This window comes from Larimichthys crocea, chromosome XXIII (assembly GCF_000972845.2).
Source record: "Larimichthys crocea isolate SSNF chromosome XXIII, L_crocea_2.0, whole genome shotgun sequence".
Taxonomy (NCBI): Eukaryota; Metazoa; Chordata; class Actinopteri; family Sciaenidae; genus Larimichthys; species Larimichthys crocea.
This window is the reverse complement of record NC_040033.1, coordinates 4,500,321-4,516,611: the sequence shown is the minus strand read 5'-3', so window position 1 is coordinate 4,516,611 and position 16,291 is coordinate 4,500,321. Positions and strand designations below refer to the sequence as shown.

The following is a 16,291-nucleotide window of genomic DNA, read 5'->3' as shown; positions in this document are numbered from 1 at the left end:
GGTAAAAGGACACCAATAAATGTTGAAGGCCTGGTCTGACTCATTAAGCCATAAATGTGGCCGAGGGGAACATAAAACGACTTTGTGGATAGAGCTGCAGTTCAAACGTTTTATTGCAGTGACGCGAATGTTTGCGAGCCATTCAGGCAAACGCCTCACGACAAGTGAAAGTTAAATGTTTGTGGTTTCTCTCTGTGGAGGTGTGACGGCACGAGCAGCTCGTGCAGACGAACAGGACAGACGCCCGACTTCCCATTTCCTGCCAGCTAAACAGCTGCCGGCGGACTGTCAGACGGAGAAAACTATTATCTGATCTCTGATGAAAATCCAACATCAGAGGGAGGACTCGTCACTCAGTCGACTTCGTTAAGACTTGGCTATCACCCGCATTTCAATTCTAGTCCTGAAGCTGTCCTGAAAAAAGCTGAATGAGGGAAAACAAACTGGATGACTGGCTGACAAATACAAATACAAGAACACATGTTGCAGGGAATGCATGCAGCTTTTAGTATCAACGTTAAATTAAATAAGGCAGATGTGTGCCCAACATACCAAACAAGGTGGGTATAAAACTGTTGAAATAAATAAAGTGTGGATAGATGTGTGGGTGGCACGGTGGTGCCTCACATCAAGAAGGTTCCTGGTTCGAACCTCGCCCGGGGCCTTTTCTGTCTGGAGTTTGCATGCGTGGGTTCTCTCCAGGTACTCCGGTTTCCTCCCACGCTCCAAAGATATGCACTAAACAGGTTAATCTCTATGTGCCCTGTGATGAACTGGCAACTTGTTTAGGGTGTAACCCCCCACCTCTGACCTCTGGACCTGATTCACCTCCACCTGGGACAGGCTCCAGCCCCCACGCAACCCTGATGAGGATAAGGATAAATATTTTAACAAAGAAATGGAAACAAGAGGAGGAATTATTCGATATTTTTCTTAAAGTAAAGGTTTCTGACAGTCTGCAGGACCATGAGGCCAAAATAAGAGTCGTGGTCCCATGTGAGGGAGCCGACCACCTGACAGCCACGCTCAATCAACAACATCTTCCGGACTGTACCAATATGAATAGAGGAGAGGGGTGATTTAAGTGTATTTAAGTATGGTTAAGTGTTAAATTATGCGTTTATATCTTGTAAAGTTTAATCTTACAGAACATTTAATTGTTTCTGTGTGTGTTACTGCATTGGATGGACTGTATAGTGACAGTTAAAGGCATTGTTTGGTTGTTTCTGGGTGGTGTAGAAGTCAGTTTGGAGTTGCGATTGATCATCTCGTTCCATTTCTCTCCTGCTACTTTGTGTACATACCAACAACATGTGCAGTTCACACACCACACATGGGCCCTCCATTATATTTCAGCCTATAGATCCTCTGCTCACCTACAGACCCCCCAAAAAAAGTCAAAACACCGTCCAACATCTGCACATCTTGAGGAAGCAACACGTAGAAATGACCCACAGTCCCGCAGAGCGGCTTTAGACTCCTCCTTCACATGTTGATATTTTTTCCTTATGACCTTTGGTCCAAAAACATCAAGCACCTATGCAGGAACACATATATCCATTAATACAATGAGCACAGCCGGCGATGGAGGCGTTAGTCTGTATCAGGTAAGGGCTGCCCTTGGCAACAGGTGAGAATAGAGTGTGTGTGTGTGTGTGTGGAGGGGGTGTATTTGCATAGTCTGAAATATATAACAAGCCTACAGTTTGAGCCTGTTCATTTTACTACCGCGGCTGACAGCGGATTAGTTTCACAGGCGACGCAGAGGATCAGCAGACGCACAACTTCATGTGAGGAAGAGTTAAAGGATAGAGAAAGGTAGATTCACACACTCACACACACACACACTTCAGATATGTAGAAACAGATGAGAAAACACATTTCTAGACAGAAACACACACACACACACACACACACACTCATTCTGCTTCTCTCATGATGGGTCGGGTTCCGCTCTGGGAGGAGCTCCGTGCGTATCCGAGCCAATCAGGACGAGCGGAAACAGGTCAGGTAGCCCGAAGAAGACCTCCGAGAGAGAGAGAGAGAGAGAGAGCGCAGGCAGGGCAGAGCAGCCACGCACGGCAGGAGGTAAGAGAGCACACACACACACACACACACACACACACACACCTTTAACTCTGTGAGATCACAGTCCCCCCTCTGCACCTGTGGATGTGCATCAGTGTATAAACGTAGATATACCAGCATAACCACATCTCTGGGTGTATGAGCGTGTGTGTGTGTGTGTGAGTGTGTGTTTGTGTGTTTGAGTGAGTGTCAGAGCAGAAATAGGGCAGTCACTAAGATTAGAAGGAGTGTTTTGAGGACTCGTGTGTCAGGGTTTGACGAGGGATGATGTGAACGTCATAAAAAGCGACACTTTCACGCTTAAATCTTCAATTTTTGTGAATGAAGTTTGGTCTCCGACTTCAATTATTGACCTTTCTGGCACATTTTACTGTAATTTCAATGTCGAAACATGGCACAAACTCTAAAACATTATGATAATTAGTTTATTTATAAGCAGAATTTTGTGCTTTATGCTTTTTATGTCTATTATTTTTGGTCTTTTGGGACGTTTTACTGTAAAAACCTTTAAAAAAAGATGTTTAAGGTTAAGTGTGCTGCTGCTGTTTGACAATGTTATGGTCCGTCACTGTGTGTGTGTGTGTGTGTCCATGTGTGCCTTAGAGTGTGTGTGTGTGTGTGGATAGAAAGCAGGTCCCCTCTGTGTATCACTCTTCTATTTATAGTGAGAACAAATCCCAGATATGAGAGGAATCCTTCCACCACTTACGAGGCGATAGAGAGAGCGAGAAAGAGAGAGAGGGCAGAGAGGAGGAGGAGGAGGAGGAGGAGGTGAAAAAAGAGAAAGAAGCAAGTAAAAGATGGAGAGTAGATCCGAAAGAAGGATATGAAAGTGAACGAGAAGTCGTAGCAGTGCATCAAAGCGAGCGTCAGATAGTGTCATCAACAGGTAGGTTACATCTGATGTGTATGTGTGTGTGTGTGTGTGTGTGACAGGTGTGTTCAGGTCGTCACTGTAACTTTCGCTCAGCTGTTTGTAGTTTTTTTTTTGATGGAGCAGCTTCAGATGACGTGCAGGAACACTTTCAGTGACGGAGAAATGAAGCTGGACTCTGTTTTAACAAAGCCAAGCCTGGATTTAGTCCAGAAACTGTGTGAAAAGTGTTTTTGATTCTTTAACTGTCGAGTTATCTCACGGTCTTAATGTCAACACGTGTTTGTCTCGGTCCATACTGAAGTGTAGACCTTTAAAGGAGTTGTTAATAAGAAGAATGGCATGCTGAATACAAAGCTACAGCCACTATATGATCAGCTTAGCACAGCTGCCAATGCCTGACTGTTTGCATACAGCCAACATTAAAGGACATGAAGTATTAAATCATGATCTTTAAGTTTCGAGGTGCCGTTTGGTCCATTTTCGTTTCCTCTGGATGAAGCCAGGACGGTGTCGCTCTTTTTATCGAACGTCTTGGCAAGGAAGAGAACAAGCTTTACCAGAAAAGTTCCTTTTAAAACAGGCCACATACGCACAACAGTGTCATTGATTGAGTTATGTAACACTATGGCGACACAGGTAATACGTGTTGGTTTACCGCCAAAAAGAAAACAACACCAACAAGCTGTGTGAAGCTGCTAATGTCTGCTATTTAGATAGATAGATAGATAGATAGATAGATAGATAGATAGATAGATAGTAGATAGATAGATAGATAGATAGATAGATAGATAGATAGATAGATAGATAGATAGATAGATAGATAGATGATTATTACGAGATGCTGCAAAAACAACATAACTTCAGCCTTTAGCTGATCGTTCATGCTACTGTATGTACGTACTGTATGTGCAGCTGCACTTCTGCACTTGTTGACACACACACACACACACACACACACACACACACACACACACACACACACACAATACCTCAAAGAGCTTTTTGTCAGGTGTCTGTACAGAGGTTAGGGTTTCAATGTCCAAAGATTTGAATAATTTAAAGTATGAGGAATAATTATACCTGTGGTTATGAGCATGTGTGTGTGTGTGTGTGTGTGTGTGTGCACATGCAGTATGTGTGAAAGTGAAAGGGCTTGTCAGGCTTTGCAGCGCGGCCTCAGGAGCTACAGCTGCTGCTCACGGCCAACATAAATATCATCCCGAGCATGTGTGTGTGTGTGTGTGTGTGTGTGTGTGTGTGCAGTTGTGTATTTTCGGGGGGTCCAGGCTTTCGCTCTCCTGTTAAGGACAGCAGAGCTCTTCACTGTATATGTTGTTGCACAAACAGCACCCTGGAAACGGTATCTAAGCGCTGACACTGTGGAGGCGGGCGGGGCCTGGGATTCACTCTGCTAACTTTGGTCCTCTGCTGCTGCTGCTGCTGCTGCCGAGCCGCTCAGATAAGATAAATAGGCCATGGAAACTTCTACGATTAGGAACCACTCGGGTCAGCGTTGATCTGTGAGACCGGCAAAAGGAAGTAGAAGATGACAGAAAACAGGCCAATGAGGAAGGAGGAGACAAAGTGAAGGAGATACAGGAAAAGGAATTAGTCAAATCAGATACTTTGATCTTTAATCCTTGGAATAATCGAGATTTGATGTTACAATGTCAGCGAGGCGAGACATCAAAAACACGTTCAGCATTCAGCCCACCATAGTTACAGCAGTCACTTTTCAGACAATGGGTCCTTGAAGTGGACCAAACAAAGCCTCAGACTGGGAGCCGTTGATTTTAATGTCTGCTAATGACAACTCTGAATATCATCATGACAACCTCGTATTAGCCTGTCATGTGAGTCAAGTGGAGGAAGACGGTTCTTCATACTGAATACAAATCTAATGTTACTGTTGCTACAGAAGCTATGTTGATATTAGATTATGATTATTAAGTTAGGTTGCATTAAGGTTGCATTAGACGGTCACATCCAGGATATCCTGTTAAAAGACTGAGACTAAAACTGCATGCACCATCCAAAAACATCCTCGGCAGTCGGCACAATGCTGCGTTTGTGTCAGTCACGCAACGACTGAAACCAAAATAAACTGCTGATACTGAGTGAATATGACATAAGTGACGTATATTGCGTCAGAGACGTGTATCTTTAACTCTGTCTCCTAGAAATGACGTTATAGTAATCTTTTGTTTTCCTGCTATATTAAAATTTTGCGACGTGGACAACACCTCATTATGTTGATGAAAGATGTAACTCTGTGGCATTTCTCTTTAGTTGTACTGTAGCTATGAACAAACATGAACTCTGTAGGAGACAGGGTTGATATTTCTCCATATATATATCGAACCCAAAGTTTTTTCTTCTGTTTGATAACTCAGGCTCTTTGTGTTTAAATAAAACTTTATAATTTGTGCTTGCTTCTTGCTTCTTATGAACGTGCTTGAGGCTTGTTTGGAAAGAGACGAGTTGACGCGTTGTTGGGTCGTTTGGTCTTATACGGAAAAATACGGAGTAATGTCGCCATGCCGTGTTAACATGTTAACGTTAATAAAGATAATACAAACAGGAACATCACAAAGAATGATTTTTATAATACATAACTTGTCTACAGACAAAGTAAAAGTGGAAATTTTACAGATATTCTACTGTGTTTGCTGACTGTTAAAATAAAGAGTTCCCACTTTAATGACATGTAACATGAAATTTGACTTTGGTGGTTTGTTGAGATTCAAACTGAAGCCATGTGGAGTCGTGTGTGAAACACATTTCATATTTCCTACACATGCCGCTGTGCATCGCTGTACTTTTATTTTATGGTTTTGTCTCTCTGGCTGCTGAAATCGAGGTGCTTTTATTTTGACGTTCTGTCTCTCTGTCTCCCTCTCATGAATGATTCAGAGAACAGTTCCTCTACCTGCTTCTCTCTGTAAGAGTCGCTAAGCAACTGAAATGCTATCCCAGGCCTTGAAAACCACAGAAACCACCGAGTCCCAATGCCCCTAACATGCACACACACACACACACACACACACACATTCAAATACACACAGCTGAATGTCTGTGATCTGTGCTTCCTGCAGGTCAGTGGACTTACCGGGGGGGAATATGTCCAAACCTTCGTCCAACGTTAAGGCCCTTCAGGTAACAAAGATTTGCATGTGTGTGTGTGTTCAGTGAAATGTGTTCGTCCTGCATGAAACTTTATTTCATGACCTTAGAAACATCACGTTGAAGTTTGGTGGTTGTGCTGCGACAACGACGCAGCCGGTTCGATGACATAACAACTCTTAGAGATAAGAATTCTTCCACATTTAAGTATTTATTGGCAAAGGCAAATACAGACTGTGCACATACAGTATCGAGGCTTTGTTAGTGCAGAGTTGTAGCGAGGCAAAGGATGAGGACATGTCTGTATCACTGTGTGTGTGTGTGTTGTAATATTTGCTGAGTGCATGTCAGAGAAGGTTTTCCCCTCGTCGTCGTCGTCGTCTCTCTTCGCATTGTGCTCATTGTCATGTCTAACCATGGGACAGGCGTCTGGACAGAAGAGGGTTTTTTAAACACCGGTACAGTACAAACATGATCATTCCTCACCGACCCGTCATCATCAGTCAAACACAAACGAAGAAATAATCAAGTTCCATGTGAGCAGGCTCGTTTTTTTTTCAAAAGCATCTGATCAATCTGTTAGATCAAATTCTTATCTTCCAGACAGCCTGATGATTGATTTACAAGTATGAATATCAATTATTGTTTCAGGTAATGAAGGTTCATCAGTGTTTGCTAAAAGCATCATTGCATCAGGATCTGGCTGCAGATTGAAAAAAGGCTGGATGTTGGAGTGTTCTTAAAAGCACCATCAAGTGCATTAGGGCTGCAGGTTAACAATTATTTTCATTATCAGTTAATCTGTCCATCATTTTCTCGATTGATTGTTCATTAAATGTAAAAATAATCAAAGGCGACGTCCTCAAATGTCTCTTTTTTAGTCCAGAACCCCAAAGATATTCAGTTTACTGTCAGAGGACTAAAGAAACCAGAAAATAATCAGAATTAGGAAGCTGAAATCTGAGAATCTCGATATTTTTTCTCAAAAAATTGACTGAAAATGATTCATCGAAATAACTGGAGATTAAAGTTACAGCTGACTAATCCTTGCAGCTCTTAAGAGACAAAACATAATGTATCTGCTTAATATATAGAAATGAAAGTATACACATCTACGATTATACTTTTAAAGGTAAATCAAATGTTAAAAAGTCTGTTTGTGCTCCTTCCTTTTCACTAGAGCTGATACAGGTAGTGAGATCAGACGTCCGACATCTTGTAACAGTGAGCAAACCTTCAAACTACAGCTGTAATTACAAATAACACGTGTTTTATGAAATGGTTGGGCTGTCTGGAAGGTAGAAAATCAACGAACAGTTGTCATGCTTTGGAAAATGTTCGAGCGTAATTGTAGTTAAAGGGCTGTAAATCTAAATCTTGCACCAGTACGGACATTGAACATAAGGCCTGTGCAGGCTAATGGCTCCCATAGATCCCCTTTTACACTGTGGCTTATTCCCAACAACTATACAATAGAAAACAACAACAAAACAGTGTTGGGCTGCTGCTATAAAGGCTGTAACACTCCACAAACGTAGTCCGCCAAGACAATTCATGATAAAAAGGTGTTTGGTCAGGGGGTGTGTGTCTCACATCTCAGCCAAAAAGTAATAAGGGATCATCGAGTTTTTCAAACCTCATACTCACCTAGATGTTCCCTTCGCGTTCACGTAACACTTAGTTTACTCGTGGGGCGAGCTTTAAAGGATTAGTTCACCTTAGAAATAGACGGTCGTTCCATCTCAGCCTCCTCCCACATTAACAGCCAGTCTCCAAATGTGTGTCCAAATGTTTCCGTTTATGGGTCCCAGAGTCCAATATTTACTTCTCTGATACATATTCTTCAATAATATTGCTGTGGCTGCATCTTCACCTTAAGGTTTAATCAGTAGTTTGTGTTATAAAGATGATTAATAAGGAAACATTGCAGATGTTTGCCTGGAAATTACATATACTTTATGTAACAGCTGTGTTCAGTGACATTTTAATGTTCCAGCCAGGCGCCCATTGATTTCCAACTTCTCAACTCCCTCAACAAGTCTTGGGAGTCCCTAGACATTATAGGGCAACGATCGGTAAAGTAACAATATGTCCGTTTAAATAACTAAAACTTGTAAACACGCTGGTGTGACACTTCAGTAATGCAGGGAGGCTCAGATGGAATTACAGTTCAGGGACCATTTCAGAGTTAAAGGGAAAGTTCCACATTTTAGGTTCACTTATTAACTTTGCTGATCAATACCACTGTCACAGGCAGGAGGCGATTCGCATAGCTTAGTATAAAGATGCAAAGAAAGCAGAAACAGCTAGTGCTGGCTTTGTCGCAGTTTTTCAAACAAACAAGTGTATTATGTATAATATTCTATTAAATAATTTGTTATTAAGCTCTAAAGGCGACGGTAGAAATGTCTAAAACTTCGGATAAAGCCAGGCTAGCTGCTTCCCCTTCGTAAACACCTTTATGCTAAGCAAATCGTATCCTGTGTTGGTATCATCTTTCTCTTTCTATCTTCTCATCTAACCCCGAAACCCCACCAGACACATTTCTGTCACATCACGGGTGCAACGCTGTTTTAGTCCAGAAGCGTTCAGCCCGCCAGACTTTGTTTACTTGCTTAGATTTGGTCAGTTTCTTGGTTTATGTGCTTCTAAATATGATTCTACATGCATAAATTTGGTTTATGTGCTTCTAAATATGATTCTACATGCATAAATATGCTACAGAGTTAGTTTGTTTCGCTTTTGTCTGTATTTTATTTTGAAAATCCACCGGATTCTCTATGCTGTTTCTGTGTCTGGCTTCCTGTCAGCTTGAGGTGCTCTGTGTAAATTGATGCAGGTGGCTCTTGGCGTCCGTCAAAAAATATAACAGCCGCATATTCAACATGGAACCGAGCAGAGGCCCGCTTCTGGGACACTTCTAAACCGGGGTCGCGGCGGTTTGAAACATTGACTAGAATGGCAGTGTATTGCTGCGGCGACCGCAGCGCACACGCAACGCTGCACACACGCAACGCTGCACACACGCAACGCTGCACACAAAACCAAATTTGGTTTTATGTACAAATTCCCCCAAATTTGGTAACCCCCAAATTCCAGACACGTGTGCGCATTGTTGCGTGTGTGCAGCATTGCATGTGCAGTTACCAAATTTGGTGGAATTTGTGGGTTACGTGTGCGCCGCTTAACCCTCAAATTTCACCGGATGCGTGTGCGCAGCGTTGCGTGTGCACCACGGTCGCTGCAGTGATACGCTGCCGTTATACTCAGTGTATCAAACCCCACCAGCTCCGCCGCCGGTCCAGTTCAGAGGCGTCCCAGAAGTGGGCCTCCGCTCGGCTCCATGTTGAAATACGCAGCTGTTCTATTTTTGACGGACGCCGCAAGCAGCCCGTGTCAATTTACACAGAGCACCTCGAGCTGACAGGAAGCCAGACACAGAAACAGCATAGAGAATCCGGTGGATTTTCAAAATAAAACAACCCCTGCAAACTTCCGGTCGTAAAAACAGACAAAAGCGAAACTAATTAACTACGTAGCATATTTACACACGTGGAAGCATATTTAGAAGAACATACACTGGGAAAATGGCCAAATCTGAGCAAGTAAACAAAGTCTGGCGGGCTAAACGCTCCTGGTGGGGCAAACCGCAGCGCGTACGCGACGTTCCAGAGGCGTGTCCACTGGGGTTTCGGAGTAACCCACAGTGAGAAAGTGTGTTTCTAAAATGTCAAACGATGATTGAATTTTCAGTTTCAGGTGAAATATTCCTTTAACCTTTTGGTTGCGCCCGGTGGAATGTCAGAAGATGATTGCTATAACAGCGCGCTAAGCATAAGACAGTAAACATATCCCGGCCAAAGCAACGTCACAGCGGTTACAAATCATGCTGCGAATGAGGCCGTCTCCAGAACTTTCTGTCCAGTCTTTAAACATTAATATTATCTGAGGGGGGAAAATAAAAAATAAAAACCAGCGTCCTCAGTGACACACACCACACTCCCTCTCTGTACAGCTGTACAATATGAGCATATATACAATACATTACAGTACAGTACAATGCAAAACACATCAAAATCCAAGTGACAGGACGTCAGGGCAGGCAGCAGTTGAACATCAAGTTAGCAGGCAGATCTCTGAGCGCTGTGCGTGTGCAAATGTGTGTGCGTGTGTGTGTCCCAATTTTCATAAAGACACATCTGTCTTTTAGGGACATGCTGATAACCAGGGAGTAGTGGTCATAACCAAAACTAGAGGTTTTGAGGAAACACACACACACACACATGCAGAAACACAGAGACAGGAAACTTTTTATTTGATTAAGTGTTGAGAGTGTCTCTCTCTCTCTCTCTTTCATTGGCTGTTCTCTCGCTGTCCGTCAGGCTAATTTGAACATCCCGATGGGAGCTCTGCGTCCAGGGGCGGGACATCCTGTCAAGAGGAGAGAGGAGACGGTAGACACAGAAGAGGTGAGACGACACGAGGGTAAAGTGCAAAGCAGACATCTGCCGTCACGTCTCTGAAGACAGTTTCATGTGCAGACACAAGCACATTTCTATTGAGGTCTTTCATTTTCATTCCCTTTATATGAGATCTACATTGTATAATATATAGGTAATGTAATATACCCGAGTGGAATATTTTAGGCTTGCATTGACCCACAAAATGAATGCGTACTACTGCCTTATTTTCATCCCCATTACCACCTTTACCCACAGTAGTCCTACAATGCTGTCCTAAAAATGTCTTTAAAATGTGAGGCAGGTGAAACCAGAGAGAGAAACTGTAAAAAGATAATTTTGCACAAAAACCTTTAAACTTTTAGATTGTCAAGGCCTGAGATGGAGGTTACAGCTATGCCAAGGAGGGTCCACATTTGTATGTTTCTGCTCTTTAAGTCGCATAAAACGTGTTTTGTTTGTTACTATAAAAAAAGCTAGATAAATATTCTTTCTTGTGTTTTAGAGAAAATTACCTAAAAAAACCATAACCTGGTTGTAATGTATCGTACAGGTGATATAAACCTGTTATGGATTGTTGTTGTGTTGTTTGTGAATGTGTACGTCAAATCTATAAATTAAATTACCTAAAAAACTACAACCTGGTTGTAATGTATCGTACACGTGATATAAACCTGTTACGGATTGTTGTTGTGTTGTTTGTGAATGTGTACGTCAAATCTATAAATTAAATTACCTAAAAAACTACAACCTGGTCGTAACATATCGTACGTACACACGATGTAAAGGTTGTTATGAATTGTTGTGTTGTTTGTCAATGTGTACGTCAAATCTATAAATTAAAAAACATATTTGCAGTATTTTTTGCACCTGGTTGTAAAGTTATCGTACAGGTGATGTAAGCCCGTTACGGAACATTTCTTAGTTTTTTACTATAAAAAAAGCAAGCTAAACATTCTTTCTTGTGTTTTAGGCATTTTAGAGAAAATTACCTAAAAAACTACAACTTGGTCGTAACGTATCGTACATGCATGTAATGCCAGTTACGGAACATTTCTTAGGCTAATAAAACAACATGAAACAATGTGTAAGATTTAGTTGCATCTACTAGTGGTCTAGTAGAGGCATTGCAATCTCCTCACCTCACCCTCGCCCTAGTCTGAAGGAGAAAAGATGCATGAAAGGTCCAATCTAGAGCCGGTGTTTAGTTTATAGTCTAGTCTATATGGGGATACCGTAGAAACATGGTGGCCTCTTTGGAAGAGGACCCGCTCTCACCGTAGATAAAAGGCTCATTTCAAAGTAACAAAAGCAAAGTTATTATTATTTTAGGTCATTATACACTAATAAAAACATAATTATGCATAATGTATTAATATTTACTTTGAAAATAGACACACTGCACCTCACCAGTTAGCCATAACTTGAACTTTTTAGCTTTGTTTTGGTGTTTTCTCTAAAATGACATGGTACAATAAGTTTTATACGGTAAAAGAATGTCAAACAGTCAGGACTAGATTTGTAGTAGTAGTATTAAATGCTGTTTTTATGAAGTAGCTGCGGTCATCCAGCCCATTCACAAGGTTCTACTTCTGTTTGTGTTATTTTTTTTGTCTCAGGCTCAGTCACCAGACCAGCCCAGCGCTGCAGCCCAGACGCCGGAGGAGAAGAAGACGTTGCCGGGCGCGGTCAAACTGCCTGGTCCTGCTGTTAACCTATCAGAGCTGCAGAACGTCAAGAGCGAATTACGATGGGTCACCAAGGAATAACATGTAGGTGATCACAGTCTGTAAGAAGTATTAAAGTGGTAATCCTTCCCTCGGCTACGAATCGGGCTACAAAGTGATCATAAAGTTTTGTTATTATCAAATAAAGACATGCTTTCACATCTGACATTATATTTGCTTTGACAAAAAGTCATTCTCAGACAACAAATCTACCTTTTCTAAGTTTGAAAGTGTCACAAACATGAACTCTTTAAGTTCCACTTGTTTGACCCGGTATTTACCCCTGTATTCTGAGTGCCGCACAGGCGTGGCCCGGGTTCAAAGAGGAAAAAAATGCAAATCAGAACCAAACTTACAGCGGGGATTTTTACAGTTTACAGCCTGAGTCACCAGTTCTTTGTTAAAGATGTAAATCCGCCGTGACACCGAAACCAGTAGATAACAAACACAGCACGGAGAGAGCAGCTGAAACTGCAACTATTTTGATGATCATTTTTCTTTCTAAGCAAAGATACAAAATATTTCATAGGTTCAGCTACTTAAACGTCAGGATTTGACTCACATACGATAGATGACCTGAATATCTTTGGAGTTTGGACACTGTGGGCTGTATTAGCCAGTATTTTTTTTTATATTTCACAGACAAAACAATCAATGGATTATCCGAGAAAATCACCTGCAGGATAATCAATGTTTAAAAAAAAAAAAAGTTAATTACAGCTCCAAATTAATCTGCTGATTGCCTCCTGGATCGATCCGTCAACCGTTTGGTGTGTAAAATGTCAGAAACGGTTGATAAATATCCACCCACAGCTCTAAATTATTCAGGTCTCTGTAATTTAAGGCAGCCCGAGGTAGATTAGATATATAGAGCAATTAAACAACCAACCACAGGCAATTTAGAGTTTCGGCTCAACTTTGGGACAACCTGCTGTCATTTGGATTGTGGTAGGAAACAACGGCATGCAAACTTGTTGTAAAACTTCCGACTGTGACAGAACTGCGCCACTGTAGATAATCAGATTATTTAGGAAACAGGAAAACATCACATTTTTTGTTATGCTACCAATATTTGGAGCACAAAAACCAATTATATCCTAACTTTGTATGTGATAGATTGCTTAAACTAAAGGGGAAACTATCAGTGAACCTGCACTCTATTGGAGTGACAGCGCTCCGCAATCATAACGCAACAACGTGATGGAAAATATTTGAGTGAGCCCATAAATGATCTTTTGTGGAGATATGATCACAGAGGATTGTTGTTTTGAAGTTTGAGCTGATTATTGTGCACTTAATTTGATAACAGAAAATACATTTAATCAGCACAAAAAAATGATTTTTTTTGCACGAAAACATCTCTCAAACAATTTATGTACTTGCAATCTCATCACATGCTTCATGATTCTATAAAAACCTGCACAAATCAGTCAGTCTGCATGATACCTACAGGACTAAGAGAGAAATATAGGTGTTTTTAAATCATATTGTGTGTCTTCATATTACAAGTTTTCAGCATCAACATCTAAAATAACGAGGCACTTAACTATCAGACTGAAAAGCCAGCTTCATCATGTCTCTGTGATAAATGCTGGATGTCATCAGCGATGAGACTTCACACTCGCATTGGCTCAAGCTCGCCACCAGGTGTCAGTGCGGGCTGCAGACCGTCTTTGTTTGGGTGAAGCAGCATGTGTGTTGATGCCTCTGTGTGTGGGCTGGAGAGATTGAGTCAGGTTTCTATATTTATACTTTACAGAAGTGTGTGTGTGTGTGCACTGAGGGGCAGTCTGTGCTGTGACTTTCTCAGCGGGACAGTAGAAAGCACAATATCCAAACACACTGTGGCTGTTCTGCCCTGTCCGGACCATGTGGGTGTGCTGTGTAGGAGATAAATGAGAGGAGAAGAAGAAGAAGCTGGTTCATATTTAAAGTTTAAACTTCTCCGAGGCAGAAGGGATGATACTACGTGTTATTTCTGAGCATGTTCAGAGTGACAAAATCTGTCTGATTTCTGAGTGCAATGCTCAAAATCCAATATACTTATAGCTGCAAAACAACAAGCAAATGGTATCTAGAGGAAGATCTCAGTGCCAAACACGAGAAAGTTGAGTTGACGTCAGTCAACACTGGTCAAACATTGCACCCACATGTGATTATCCAACATCTCGTCCATGCGGGCATAAATCTGTTGCTACAACAGCTTTTCCACCAGATGTTTGGAACGTGGCTGGTGTTTTTTTTGGGAGGGGGGGTAGAGTTGAGATCCAGGCCGTTCATGTTCTTCAACATCAAACTGGGAAAGTTATTTCTGTATGGACTTTGCTTTGCACACTGCAAATTCATCTGATCAAATAAAAAAGAGCCACTGACCAAAAGAACCTAATGTTGTTTTCACACCAAGATCGTCCGGGGATCTCGGTTTGATTCACACCTTCATTTGGTTTGGTTCACTTTCACGCTGCACTTTTGAAAGTGGACCAAACCGCCTGGACAACGTCATGTAGTTACACCAGGGTTCACTTGCAAGCGGAAGCGAGACCCACGTTTTCTAGGCAGGCCGCACTAGCCCAAACAAAGCGGACTATCTCTGGTCCGTTTAAAGCCCTAAAAGTACTGCATATCAACAGTGGTGTCCGCTTACTTTTGGCCACATAATATATCACTTTATGTCTGTACAGAATGGAAGAGTACATTGAAGTGCCACAATGTTTTGAAGCTGCCAATGAGACTCTGCTATCCTTCACCTTAACCATCAACACTGCAGCTCTGTGGCTCCATCCACTGAAGTGTTTGTATGACTAAAACTGGAGTCTTTGAGGTGGGAAAAAAAAAAAACAGAAAAATGTGTGAGACGGTGAGGTGAGATCAAGAAACAGAAATGGAAAAAGGTCAAGCACAGAGAGGATCGGGTGATGGATCAAGCAGATCTCAGATTTCTTCACAGTGAATCGAGGGACCTGGCCAACCCGTCGTCGTTCTCTCAGGGGTCGGCGGCTCTCAGAGCGGTGATAGCAGATGGTGAAAATCCTCTCACAGTGTCTTTATCTTGTGTTTTTTTTTTTTCTTCCTGCAGGACGCCCAGCCAGGCGGAGAGGAAGGCCGATAATCTTCACACACACAGACTTGCCCACTGCCACTGACAACTAGCAAACTACAGTCTAATCCCAACATGTTCGGAAACAGTAACAGCTTTCTGTGAAGCCAACGTCTGACCACCAACAAGCTCTCTGTCAGATAGTTTGAAACACTAAAAAAAATATCTAGATTTATCTTTCCATTTCTGTCCAATTCAAATCGTAATTTGTACAAAAAGTGCTGTCGAGACTTGTTTCTGCCGCAGATAAAGACTCCACTTTACTTGGACTTTTAGAAGTAAGTGAGTTGCGTTGCAATAACAGCATATCGTCTGCATATTCTTTGCTTCTTTTGTTGTTTGCAGGGTATTTTAAGTCTGAAATAACTCCATTAAGAGGACATTTCTTCATAATTGACATTTTCCAAAGGATTCTTGACAAAAAAAACAAAACAAAACTGTGATTCCCCTTTTAACTCTGTGATGACCAACTTGAAGACACTTGGAAGACAACTATTCAGCACTGATTTATACTGATGCTTTCTATTAAATTATTCATTTCTAAATGTTGTAGCGATTTGCGAGTTCAAATGTACGATTTTCCTTTTTTTTTGGTGGGGGAGGCAGGGGGGTTATAATGTCTTTGTTGTTGTTTCATTGTTATGATTCTATCTTCAGGAAAATATTGCAATAAATCGAGATGGTTCAAACTGTTCTGTTTGATGTCCCACATCATTCTGAATTACTCGTTAGATACTAATTAAACATGTACACATTTGTCCTGTTTGTTATAGATTTGAATAAGTTCATTCTTTACTTTGGTCCAGACTGAAATTTCTCAACAATTAATCATCATGGAATTCATTTCCATTATATTTAGGACAGATATCCAACAGCTTCTTCTTCCCCGGCTAATCTAATTATCGGCAAAGACGTGGAT

The 16,291-nt window shown here is 41.6% G+C and overlaps 2 protein-coding genes across 3 annotated transcripts in view; one reads left to right on the top strand and one right to left on the bottom strand.

The window, feature by feature from the left end:
* The first annotated feature begins 1,998 nt into the window (after window positions 1–1,998).
* Window positions 1,999–16,064, top strand: smpx (small muscle protein X-linked). Of its 2 annotated transcripts, none has more exons than XM_019266992.2 (5): window positions 1,999–2,088; window positions 6,061–6,121; window positions 10,471–10,557; window positions 12,168–12,320; window positions 15,352–16,064. In XM_019266992.2, exons 2-4 carry the CDS (start codon window positions 6,086–6,088, stop codon window positions 12,315–12,317), a joined length of 273 nt encoding a protein of 90 aa, XP_019122537.1. In that variant the 5' UTR covers window positions 1,999–2,088; window positions 6,061–6,085; the 3' UTR covers window positions 12,318–12,320; window positions 15,352–16,064. The 2 variants fall into 2 exon arrangements, with proteins under 2 accessions (XP_019122537.1, XP_010741406.1); XM_010743104.3 differs by lacking the exon at window positions 1,999–2,088 and adding an exon at window positions 2,724–2,977.
* cnksr2a (connector enhancer of kinase suppressor of Ras 2a) overlaps window positions 10,452–16,291 on the bottom strand; it is a 76,400-nt gene continuing 70,560 nt past the window's right edge. The window contains exon 24 of the mRNA XM_027274135.1: window positions 10,452–10,519. Within this exon, the coding sequence (XP_027129936.1) occupies window positions 10,472–10,519 (48 nt within the window). The 3' untranslated portion in view covers window positions 10,452–10,471. The remainder of the gene's footprint in view (window positions 10,520–16,291) is intronic.

What these genes read in the sequence shown, in the direction of transcription:
- smpx (XM_019266992.2), top strand. Translation starts at nt 6,086, where the DNA reads ATGTCCAAACCTTCGTCCAACGTTAAGGCCCTTCAG. An exon ending in CCAACGTTAAGGCCCTTCAG is followed by an intron (nt 6,122 to 10,470) that starts GTAACAAAGATT and finishes GCTGTCCGTCAG; the next exon opens with GCTAATTTGAACATCCCGAT. An exon ending in AGACGGTAGACACAGAAGAG is followed by an intron (nt 10,558 to 12,167) that starts GTGAGACGACAC and finishes TTTTTGTCTCAG; the next exon opens with GCTCAGTCACCAGACCAGCC.